The 12475-nt window shown below is 37.8% G+C and overlaps 1 protein-coding gene across 5 annotated transcripts in view; it reads left to right on the top strand.

Annotated features, from left to right (window-relative positions):
• ITGBL1 (integrin subunit beta like 1) overlaps positions 1-12475 on the top strand; it is a 244585-nt gene that overhangs the window by 76814 nt on the left and 155296 nt on the right. For all 5 annotated transcript variants that reach the window (XM_081815180.1, XM_081815178.1, XM_081815177.1 and 2 more), the window contains exon 3: positions 7817-7963. In XM_081815180.1, the coding sequence (XP_081671306.1) occupies positions 7817-7963 (147 nt within the window). The remainder of the gene's footprint in view (positions 1-7816; positions 7964-12475) is intronic.

The raw sequence follows: 12475 nt of genomic DNA on the forward strand, positions 1-12475 counted from the left end.
TATTTTTTTTCATTTTAGTTTTTTGAGTGAAATATTACATGAAGTATAAAAGATAAAATTGATATGTTTCCATGATCTAGCTTAAGAAATAAAATCTTTCTTATATTTTTGCAAACCTATTGCTTAAATCAATTGTCTCAGAACTCTTGAACACATCTCAAAAAATTGAATTTACCCATAGTGCTCTGAGGCCCTGTGTTACCCTGCCTCATGGGGGAGATGCACAGTTCCTTAATGGCTGTGGGAATAAGGGCATATATAGAGTTTGCTCTATAGACAATCAATTGAACTTGAGATGGAGAAACCTCTAACATTAACAGATGAAGAATATTATTAATCTTCATTAAAGATACATATACAAAACATTTGGAAAAAAATCTCAACATTGCGAGGGATGCCAAATACCATCTCATGCATCCAGTGCTTTCATATTAAAAGAGAAAATTTAGAGTCTTGCTAAGTCTCATATATGCACTTATATACATATATGAACAGGTATATGTATCAATAAGCACACATACATATATACATCTACATATATCTCTACTGACCAGATTCCTTGGCACACATATTTATGTATATTGGGGAAGGAGGCAATGGTGAGTGTGGAGCTTCATTTCTTCTTCAGTAAAAACTGAGGAGATTTCACTGGTCTCAGGTCTCCTGTTCTGGTTACAACATTATGAGATGACGCAGTTCATTTCATTTGACTAAGAGATATTGGCGGGTGTTAAGTTTCTAAGGCCTGAGTGGCTTGGCTTCTGTCATTTGGTGTAACTGATCCTAAGAGACACTTCTGAATAGAAGACCCCAACAGAGGACAAAACGCCAAGGCCTAAACTAAAGGAACTGAGGCCTCTTTTATTTATATACTTAATTTTATACTTATTTTTTATTGCAGAAGAAAGTGAAGGAATCTCTGTAAAGATTTCGGATGAATAGAATGTTAGAGGTGGAAGGAGGGAAAGAAAACAGAACTTCCCTCATCTTGTCCAGTGGCCTTTTCCTTCCATCTTTCCCTCTCTAGACACCTGAGAAATACAGCACATGCTCTTACTATCATGGAGTTGCAGGTAGGAAAGGACACCAGCTTCCTCGGAAGTGTAGATAGAACAGGCAGGCAGATAGAACAAGACAATTTCACTAATGCCCCCTAAAGAGACATGACCTGCATCCCTTGAGGAATACCGAGTTCACATATGTTCAACTTACCAGACCAAAAACAAAGAGAACAAGGTCAGAAAAATTCAAAGATTAATCCGCTGAAGGTCACAAGGCCAGCTGTGGTAGAATCTGTACTAACAACTAGGATTCCTGAATCCCCAAGCTTGTGTGTGTGTGTGTGTGTGTGTGTGTATGTGTAAATTTGAAATAATTTATATAACTATTTCTTTGAATTTATTAAATTTATGACCTAAGATTCAACCAAAATACTGTCTTGCTTTGCTATAATTTATACTTCATCCCTCAGTCTCCAGTTACCAGAATTCTCATTTTAAATCTCCCATTTTGTCAGTATTTAACCCAAATTCACTTTAAAAAATACACATATCAGGATAACTTACAATATTTTAATGGGTGCTTTGAAAAACAAGTAGAATTCTGCGTCATGATTGTTTTCAGTAACAAGATTTGTTTTCATATGCCGAGTGCCCCATTTGAAGAAAGTACTTTGTTTTGTTATGAGGAAAAGAAAATAATTCAGGCCAAAGTATGGATTTTTTAAGATGAAAGGAATGTGGGGATCATGTAGTTCAGTCTCTTAGTTCTGTTGCTGAGCACGGAGGTCTAGAGAAATTAGGTGACTAGAGGCCTGAATTCTTTTATCTACCCGCGTTAGCATTAATTTTAAATAGTAAAGTCTGATAATTTTACTGTTAGAGTTTTTCACCAAGGATTGTCAATAATCCAACTTGGGGCATGTGAATTCCAAAAGGAAACAGCAAAAAGTAGCCCAGGGCTGTCAAGTCACCAATTCATGGCTTTTACTGACACCATCTTTCCTAGAACAGAAAGGGTCCTTTCAAGTCTGGCATTGCAACTAAACAGATAATGGCTGTCATGGAAAACACATAGCTTTTCAGCTTATAAACTGTGTTACCTTGCGCAAGCTAATTACACTGTAGCCCTCTTATTTGTACAACTGGGAAACAAAAATCCATCTCACTGGCTCCTTCTAGAAATAAAGCAGACTAGCCTGGATAAAGTACTTAATCATGGTAGCTGGAAGGCAATAATTACTGGGTGTTCCTTTCTTCTCTTCTGTTTTCCTGATCAACGACATGTGGCTGATTAGTGTCCAGGCAGGATTAGAGCCCAGACCTTTTATGTTCTAGGGCAAAGCTCTCTTCTACACAGAATTCTTCCATTGTTCACATCATAATGTTCTCAGGAACGGGAAGGAGAAATAATCTGAGAAGTCATTTTTTGTTAGCCTGAGAAGCAAGCCAGGGACTGGTACCCTGGCTTGAAAATAGTCAAGTTTCTATTGCTAACTGTGAAATAATTGTAATAGTTTTAAATTAATTATTAATTAATTAAATTAATAATTCACACACACAATTAAATAATTGTGTAAGGGGTCCTTTCACAATCTTTTCTTAGAATTCTAGGTGTGGCATAGCTAGTGCTTTTATTTCTTTATACCCAGAGAAGGGGGGGAATTTATAGTGACTCAGAAGGAATAGGAGAAAACTTGAGTGTGTCTCTTATTAAGTGAGCTTGTTTGAATGCCCTGGAAAATAGGACACAATGCAGGTCATGGGACTTTACATATTTGACCAAAGCAAATAGGTTCGCAGGGCCAACTGAGTGCTCAAATTAAAATATCTGTTTCAAGGTTACCATGAGGCTCTAGAATGCTTTTCCCCTAGCTTATCTGACACCCAGGAAGAATCATTTTTTAACATCTAAATGTTAAGACATAAATGATAAAATTATTGTCTGTATTCATGAAATAATAATTAATAATCAGGATTTTTCCAGTTTTGTTTTGATATAATTGACATGTAGCACTGTGTAAGTTTGGTGCATGATGGCTTGACGTACATCCATTGGGAAATGAGGACCACAGTAAATTTAGTTAATGCCCATCATCTCATATAGGTACAAAAACAATGGTTTTTTTTTTTTTCCTTGTAATGAGAACTCTTAGGACTTATTCTCTTACAATTTTCACATACACCATACAGCAGTGTCAACTATAGTCCTCATGTTGTGCGTTACATACCAAGTGCTTCTTCTAACTGGAAGTTTGTACCTTTTGACCACCTTCCTCTGACTCCTCTCCCTGACCCCCTGCCTCTGGAAACCACAAACCAGATCTCTTTTTTTATGTGCTTGCGGTTTTTTTGTTTGTTTAGTTGGGTTTTATTTTATTTTTTTTAAGATTTTACTTATTTATTTGACAGAGAGAGACACAGCGAGAGAGGGAACACAAGCGGGGGGTGGGGGGGAGTGGGAGAGGGAGAAGCAGGGAGCCCAATATGGGGCTGGATCCCAGGACCCTGGGATCATGACCGGAGCCGAAGGCAGACGCTTAACGACTGAGCCACCCAGGTGCCCCTTTGTTGTTGTTCTTAAATAGCACCCCTATGTGAGATACCTATTGGTTTGTTTCTTTTTTCTTTTTTTTTTTATAAAGATTTTATTTATTTATTTGAGAGAGAGAATGAGAGAGAGCACGAGAGGGAAGAGGGTCAGAGGGAGAAGCAGACCCCCTGCTGAGCAGGGAGCCCGATGTGGGACTCGATTCCAGGACACTGGGATCATGACCTGAGCCAAAGGCAGCCGCTTAACGACTGAGCCACCCAGGCGCCCCTAGTTGGTTTGTTTGTTTTTTTTAAGATTCCTACATATAAATGAGATCATACTGTGTTTGTCTTTCTCTTTCTGCTTTAGCATAATGCCCTCAAGAGCCATCCTTGTTGTCCCAAACAGCAGGATTTCCTTCTTTCTGGTGACTAACATTTCATTGTATGCATATACCACATCTTCTTTATCCTTTCATCTTATACCTATTACCAGCCTACCTGTGCATCTATTATCTAACTATCTATTTTTTACCTTTTTAAGACTTGAAACCAAAGATGTGAAGCTAATCTGATGGGCACATTAGTTTTGGCAGTTTATTTTTATCCAGAATATCAGTAGACTTGGAGGAGAGTTCGGTGCTGTCCCCTCATCTTTATTAGTTTTTTTCTTACTTGGAAAAGAAAAGTACAATTATTTTTCTCTAGTATATACAAATGGCTAATTGACTTTTTAAAAGAAGTTCTTCAATACTGGTCAAGTATTTCCATTTGTTTATAGTTTGTTTTGATTTAAAAAATAAAAAGCAGCAACTTCTCCATTGTGCACTAATTAAATTCCTCACCACTGCCTCTGGAGTCAATTAGTGCTTTTCCATTCCAGAAGTAATGGTGCAGCTGCTGACAGCGTTAAAGCATCACAAAACTGAGTTTATTCTGTCTGCTGAAATGCTTCTTTATCTGTGGAGATCAAGGCAAGGCTTAGCTCACCTCGGGGAAGCCCCAGTGAAAGCCTCCAGGCCTCCACATCCTTCCCTGAATAGGAGGCTAACTACTGGATTTTACCCTCCACCATGGCGGTCTTCTCTTTCCAGCGACTGGCTACACCACTGACAATCCTGGAAGCAACAGGAAAAGCCATTTACTTTTTCTTCCTTATTACTTTGGTAGGAGTTGTTTTGTTTTGACATTTCTCTGACATTCTTGTTTTGTGTGTGGGGGTTTTCTCCTGACTCCTTGGGAATTTATTGGAAGGGCAACAGATTTATTGCCAAGCATGTTGGATTGTTCATTGTAAGAGCACATTTTCTAAGTGTGAATTGAGTTATCTGGAGAAGAAACAGAACTGGAGAGGTGAATGGGGACAGGCAGGAATGGTGAATGTTTTGCAGGTTGGGATTTCATGTAGCCAGCAAAGACCACCCTTCAACCTTGGGCAATCAGAGCCCTCTTCTGGGCCTCCTGATTCAGGGTTCTGCTTTGGTTCTTTTGGGCCATCTATTCCCAACGGGCAAATTATTTTGAAAAATGGAATTTTTTCTGAAGCCATATTTGTGACACTGTGATGGAGATGAGCTGCATACCATAGGTACAATAATGTAGCAACCTAATTCCCTGAGCTCTGCTCAAGAAATTACTAATTGTAGAGAAAGAGTAAAAATAGTCTGAAGATTATTTTTTATCTTAAAACAAATTATATATTTACCTCCAAATTAGGTCATACAGGGTATTACTTGATAATTCTTTTTTTTTTTAAAGATTTTATTTATTTATTCATGAGAGACAGAGAGAGAGAGAGAGACAGAGGCAGAGGGAGAAGCAGGCTCCCCGCGGAGCAGGGAGCCCGATGCGGGACTCGATCCCAGGACCCTGGGATCATGACCTGAGCCAAAGGCAGACGCTTAACCGACTGAGCCACCCAGGCGTCCCTACTTGATAATTCTTGACAGTAAAAAAATTGATTTCTATTCACTTTCCTAAATGGGCAAAAGTGAATCAAGGAGGCCTTTATTAGGTATAAAGTTCAGAAAAATATAAAGGCAGATGACCCTGTCCTACACTGGCTGTCATCTTCGCCTCTGATCAGATGCTAAATGAAAAGCTGAAAGCACGTTATCTACTACAGTATTGGTCTAAGTATGGTTTAGGAAATTCATGTAAGTTATGAGAGAAAGAGGCTCCCTAGTAAGAAATACCGTGTATTCTGAGCAAAAGCGAAATAGCTTTTTCACAACAGGACATGAAGAAGCTTCAGTGTGCTGATTTATATCATGACCCACTAAAAGAAGAATATAGTGGTTCTTTTTCCCATGTTTGTTTGTTTGTTTGTTTGTTTTTTTAACCACAGAACCTTTTATGGAAGGAGTTTCTGAACCTGGGCCCTCATGAGCTAACTTTGGGGTGTGAACACCTTAGAATATTATTTCTACTAATGCTTCATTGGGTCAGTCTGAGATGGAGGAGTTTCTCCCTATCATCTGTACATGTTTTTATTTTCCCCCTATTTCTAAGATTTACTCCGCTGTAAAAAAATCTGTAACTTTTGGCCTACCCACCATTATCCATTTCTGTTATATATACCTTTGGTCAGGGTCTGAGATGTCCCATCCAATGTAAAAGAAGTGTTAAGTGTTCTTTTATTATAGATTCAGCAAATCATTACTACTGCATTTCATTATCTTCTAAATCACTTCTATTTTCTTTGCTATGGATATGAAGCCACATTTTATTAGGATGGACCATAAGAAATAGCTGATATTAAACTAATAATAGTGACAATCCATGTGGTTCAACCTAATATGCTAATATTATCAAAGAGTAATTATAGTTACCAAGATACAAAAGACTTAGCAAAAAAAAGACTTAGCTACTTCAAGAATTTGGCTTAATACTTTTATAAATAGACTGGATGGTTGGCAGGAGAGATCACTTAATGCTTGTAAATGATACCAAATTGGCCGAGATTGACAGTATCAAGTAGGGCCAGACAAGAATGCAAAACAATACAATCAATTTGACAGTAATGTGCACTGGATAAAATGAATTACAATTAGGGTGCATGCAAGGTTTTGTTTGCAAAATAGAATAATTAATTTGAAAAATGCAACAGGAATAGAAACATTTACAGGGACTGGGCAACATTCAGAGGAGTTTTAAAGTCACAACCAATCATAGAGTCAGGCTCTGCTGAACATGCCCAAATGGGACACCTCTGAGCCATTCATTCTGACCAACCATCTGGACCTCATCATGTAGATTTTGGCTGCTACAGTGAATGACTATTGGCACTAGATCAATGATTCCATTCTGTGGTCTATGAACTTCAGGCATTGGGACAGAGCATTATTATTTTGAGTAATATAAGAATACTCTCCCTGTAGCCCATTCAAACTGCTCAGTTAAAGGTCAAGGAAGTTCAGAGAGTCTCTCCCTTCTTATTTCTACAGGAGGCATATTGCTGAACTTAACACATGGTCTGACAAACATTTCTGCCTGAAGATAACACCATCTTTGTATATTGGCCTCAACTTTGAACTTGTTAAGTTACTTCAAGACAAGAGCCCAGTATTGTACTTTGGAAGGACTAGTGTGTAGTCAATAAAAACATTAGTAGGATTCATCAACCAAGACTTAATAAAGTTAATTATCACAACATAAAAGTGGCACAATGTTGATTTGAGAACATGAAAAGTTGAGAAATTTCTGTGGAGGTAGATGACTGTGGCTCTTATCCTTTTGATTCTTGAACCAAATTGTCTCATTAAGAAACAAAATATGTAATTATTTTTTATGTCAATCATATTCCAAGATGGTATTTAATATATCCATTAAACTTTATTACATTCTAAATTCCAATAGGTCTAAGCCAATGTTTGGTTTGTTGGAGTTTCATGTAAGATTTGTTAATCAGAGTTGGTGGTTTTATGTGTTATGAAATGCAGTTAAATGGAAATAATTTTTATTGGGTTTTGTGTCTTAAATGTGGAGGTGCTAGATGGATCTTTTTTCAGTACTAAATTTTCTGACCGAGCGTGTAATTAAACTTCTGGTTTATTATCCATCCTCATGTCTCTACAAATTAATTAATGGTTTTAGAATGATTTATCAACTTCGGTTACTGAAATAAAATCCACATACTATGTTATACTGTCAAACAGTAGCATTACCCCTCAGCCCCTGTAATGTATATGTGTTTGAATTTATTAGAGCTCAGTCCTGAGCCAACGTTACCCTTAAGTTTCTTTGGAAAATAATTCGAGTCTAACGGGATGTTGTTAAATTCTCAGGCCATGGGAAGTGTGACTGTGGCAAGTGCAAATGTGAGGAAGGTTGGTTTGGGGAAGCGTGCCAGTACCCAACTCACTGTGACTTGACGAAGAAAAAGAGTAACCAGATGTGCAAGAATTCTCAAGATGTCATCTGCTCTAATGCAGGTAAGAAATCTATCCTATGAAAATTCTTTCTTTTTTTTTTTTAAAGATTTTATTTATTTATTTGACAGAGAGAAAGACAGCGAGAGAGGGAACACAAGCAGGGACAGAGGGAGAGGGAGAAGCAGGCTTCCCACCAAGCAGGGAGCCCGATGTGGGGCTCGATCCCAGGACCCTGGGATCATGACCTGAGCCGAAGGCAGACGCTTAACCGACTGAGCCACCCAGGTGCCCCTATCCTATGAAAATTCTTAAATAATCACATCCTGGTTTTTCATGGAAATAGGTAGCCGTTGAGAAATGTGGAACCTCTGAGAGAGACTGCTTTTGAGTATATATATATTTTTGAAATGAAATGCAGATAAATCAATAGGGGGAAAATGTCATCTTGCTGAGACTGGCAAGTTTGATGCTCTCCAGCTGTTGCAAATGCCTTCTTCAAGCAGGATATTCACGGGAAACAACACCCCAAAAACATTTGATGTAAATTGTGAGCCATGATTTTGAATGCTGGATTAAATCTTTTAAAAAGGATTTATATAAGCTGACTTAATTATTTTCTATTACAGATCAAGGGTTCTTTGAATTTATACCTTAACATCAAATAGAACCAAAGCTTTTTAGTTTGATAGAAGCTTTAGATGCACTGGGTGTGAAACTCATGGGAAAATATAGTGACATCACGATTTTATGTTTGGCAAAAATATTTTTGCATCTCAAGTCATATAAAAATATTTTTTAGAAATTTATAGTAAAGCTGTTAAAATTAATTAACCAGAAGATATAAAACAAAGCAACTGGTTTGGTTTCATTAATGCTTAGCTGGTATTACTGTAATTAAATACTCTTTTCATATTTGGGCACATGGAACCTCAAAAGTCCACTTTTTCTTAAGGCTGGTTGAATTTGGGAATTGTCCTGTCCAAAGCTAGAAGCTTTGATTGAGTTGTTTTGGTGGGTGTGGTCTGGGATGCAGGGGTTTTTTAAAGCTCTCCCAGTAATTCTTTTGGAAAACACGGGGTGTGAGCCCTTGTTTTGCATGCTAAAGGCAAGTATTTGACTACAAGAGTGACTATCTTCCCTCTTGAAGTTCCCATTGTAGGTAGAGTCCTTCTATGTTCAGAGCTATCATCTTTCCACAGTCTGATTGCAATGAATTGCTCTGTGTAGATTAAGTGCAGTAAGAGTGTTTTGCTAGTAGGAATCAAGGCCATACCCAAAGCAAGGTATGAGTGGATGTCAGGCACCCTGACAAATGGTCTTAACAGTCAGGTTGCTTACTCTATTCACGGATCTTCTCCTTGCTTCACTTCAGCACCTTAGTCTTTTCTGTCTTCTCTGTAGGATTTTTTTACCTCCAGTTCCTAACACCCACCCCTACAAACACACACACACACACAGCCTTACATGCTTACCGTATAGCCTCATTGTTTTGAAAATGTCAAGCTTTCCAAACTTCTTTCAGTAATAAAACCTGAATTCTGTTTTGTTTCTTTGTTCTTTATTTTTGGCTTTATTTATTTGTTGTTTATTTTTCAAATCAAATCTAGTTTTTTTTCTTTTTAATAATACATTATAAACAAAAAGGGGTTAGTTTAGGAATCCAAATGTTTCAACATTAAGTAAAAAAACCATGCAATTCGCTACATTAACATACCTTAAAGGAGAAATTTACAGAATCGTTTCAGATGATGAAACATACTCGATAAGATATAAAACACAGTTTTAAGGTATCTGAGCCTCGATCTTTTTTTTTTTTTAACATTGGTACAATACTTTTATGTAATCTACCATCCATATTCCAGTTTCATTCACTGACCAAACAATGTGCTTTACAGAATTTCCCTGCCTCCGTAGGATCCAGTCTAGGGCAGAGTTATATTTAGCTCTCATTTCTTGTTAGCCTCCTTTAATCTGGACCATTTCCACAGACTATGGTGTTATAGCACTGAAAATTTTGAAGAAAATTGTCTCCAACCTTTTTTTTTTAATAGAATGTTACTAGTTCTGGCTTTGTCTGATGTGTCCTCATGATTAGATTCATGTCATACATTCTTAGCTGAATCACCAGATAGATGATTTTGTGTTCTCAGGATGTGTCATCTGGAAGTCCATGATAGCCATCTGCTCTCACTGGTGAGATTAATTTTGATCACATGGTCAAGGTGTTGTCTGATGTCTCAGCTCTGTAATTACTGATTTTGCCCTTGTAACAAATGAGCAGTCTGTTGGGAAACACTTAGAAATTATAAGACATCATATCCTCGTCAAAATTACCCCTGATTTACCATCCATTGATGACTTTCACATGATCCAGTGCTTACACTAGTGATTGAAAAATGATGATTTCCAAACTCCAATATTGCCTCCCTATTTACTAGTTGGTACTCAACATTCTACCACAAGTAAGAGTCTTCTCTCATCTACCAATTATTGGATATTTCATTTACTTAGTGATTTATTGTCAGTCCAGGATCACAGTTCCTATTATTTCAATGGTTTATTATTCATTACTGAACTTAATTACTCTGGTCCCAGATGAGGCTGTTGGAGCCCCTTCAAGCTAGCTTCTCAGTCCTTGTGACATGCCTCCATTGTTTTGTTTTGTTTCAGCAATTCTTTCTTTTCTGGGATAACAAAATATTCCAGAGTCATATTGTACCTGATTTGCCACAGCTTTGGAATCAACCATTTCTCTAAAGAGCCTTGGTTCCTTTAGGTGAAGAATGATAGTAGAATAAAAATTGTGAGCACTAGGGATGTTTATTTCTACTGGGATGAATTTGCTTCTTGGCCTTTTCTATAAACAGGCTAGTAAACATTCATGAGCATATATATACATGTACATGCACATACATACACAGACATATTTTAGAAATCATGAAGTCACACCAATACATCCAACTCCAGTCCACCCCCACAAAGTTATCTGCTGTCTCACCCATTTTTCATGGTGAGAATTCTGGCTCCCAACATCATGGATATATTTACTCATTTGCTCAGTCCTATACTACATCTAAAATTGTTTTTAGAATAGCTTCATGCATACCAATATACAAAACAAGTCTACCGAAGCATTTTGGGATTTGTTTGCAATTGACCTCCTCCCCCACCCCCACCCCATGCCAGCCATGCTCAAGATTGGGGTACTTAGTTAATTGCTGTGTTCATAAGTTACTTGGATTTCTTTCTTTTTGTCTCCCTTTAGTGTAGTTATTGTACTCATTTGAAATACAATTAAGGTTATTTACTTCAGATTGCTTTCAGTTTTAGACTTTTTTTCCTCCTTTCCATCCTTACTGATTTTATTTTATTTTGCAATATGTAGAACATTAGCATGCTTCCAAAGGTCAAAACTATATAAAAAAAGCATACTTAGCAAATCATCATTCTCTTCCTAAACCTTCCCTCCTGCTTTCTTCATACCTGATAGGTAACCAACTTTATGGCATTCTGCTTTATCTGTGTATATGTTTATTTTAAATAAAGGCAGATAGCTAGATGTATGTGTTAGTTTTTTGGTTTTTCACTTGTTCCCTACACAAAAGGTAGCATGCTATATATGCTCTTTTGTACTCTGCCTTTGCCACTCAGCATCTCCTGGAATTCACTCCATAACAGTGCATAGAAATCTTGCTCATTCTTTTTTCAGATGCGTAGGACTCAGCTCTATACGGGTGACATAATTTATTCACTCAGTCTCCTATGGTTGGGCACTTTCCAATATTTTGAAATTACAAATATTAATGCAGAGAATGAACTGGTACATATGTATTTTCATATTTTGGGGGGTGTATCTTCAGGATAAATTACTAGACATGAAATTGCTGCACCAAAAGGTAAATTCATACTCAGTGTTACTCTTAATCTTTCTCTCTTACTCTGTACTCAGTATGGAAGCCTTTCAAGTTGACTTTAGCAATCTTATTCTCACATGGCTTCTTTTAGTGTCTATTTCTACCAGCCTAGTTCTGGACCACTCCCCCGAAACTGCATTAGGCTCTGAGTTCTCTCTACTAACTGTTCCCCCTTTATATCACAATGTGGTTTCCTGGAAGCAGCTTGGGGCAGAAGGGGAAGAGGAGGAACTAGACTGGGACATCAGACTGCAGGTCAGGATGAGATGGAGCTGGGGACTAAAGGAGTTGCAGAAGCTGACTCTAGAGGGGTCCAGAAGGCAAGGGACAGCCTGCAGAGCAAAGTGGGGCTCCAGTGCCATTGCACAGGAGTATGGTTGGTGTTCAAGACAGGGAAGTCTTCCTAGAGAGAGAGCACTTTACTAATCAGAATGAAAAGTCAGAGCAAAAATAATCTAGCATAAAGCATAAAGACCAGTCCTAGAGACTGAGCTCACTGGCAACTAAGAAAGAGAAGCAGTATGACATCACATGAACACAGGAGTCTGTCGCTTTTGCCTGGGCTTCCATCTGCCATATCTTGGAGCCTCAGTTGTGAATTCTACATGATGGGTGAGACAGGAAGTCTCTGAGCTGTTGTAAACGTCCCACATTAGCC

The sequence above is a fragment of the Leptonychotes weddellii genome, chromosome 3 (genome assembly GCF_054177405.1).
Source record: "Leptonychotes weddellii isolate Sample4059 chromosome 3, ASM5417740v2, whole genome shotgun sequence".
Taxonomy (NCBI): Eukaryota; Metazoa; Chordata; class Mammalia; order Carnivora; family Phocidae; genus Leptonychotes; species Leptonychotes weddellii.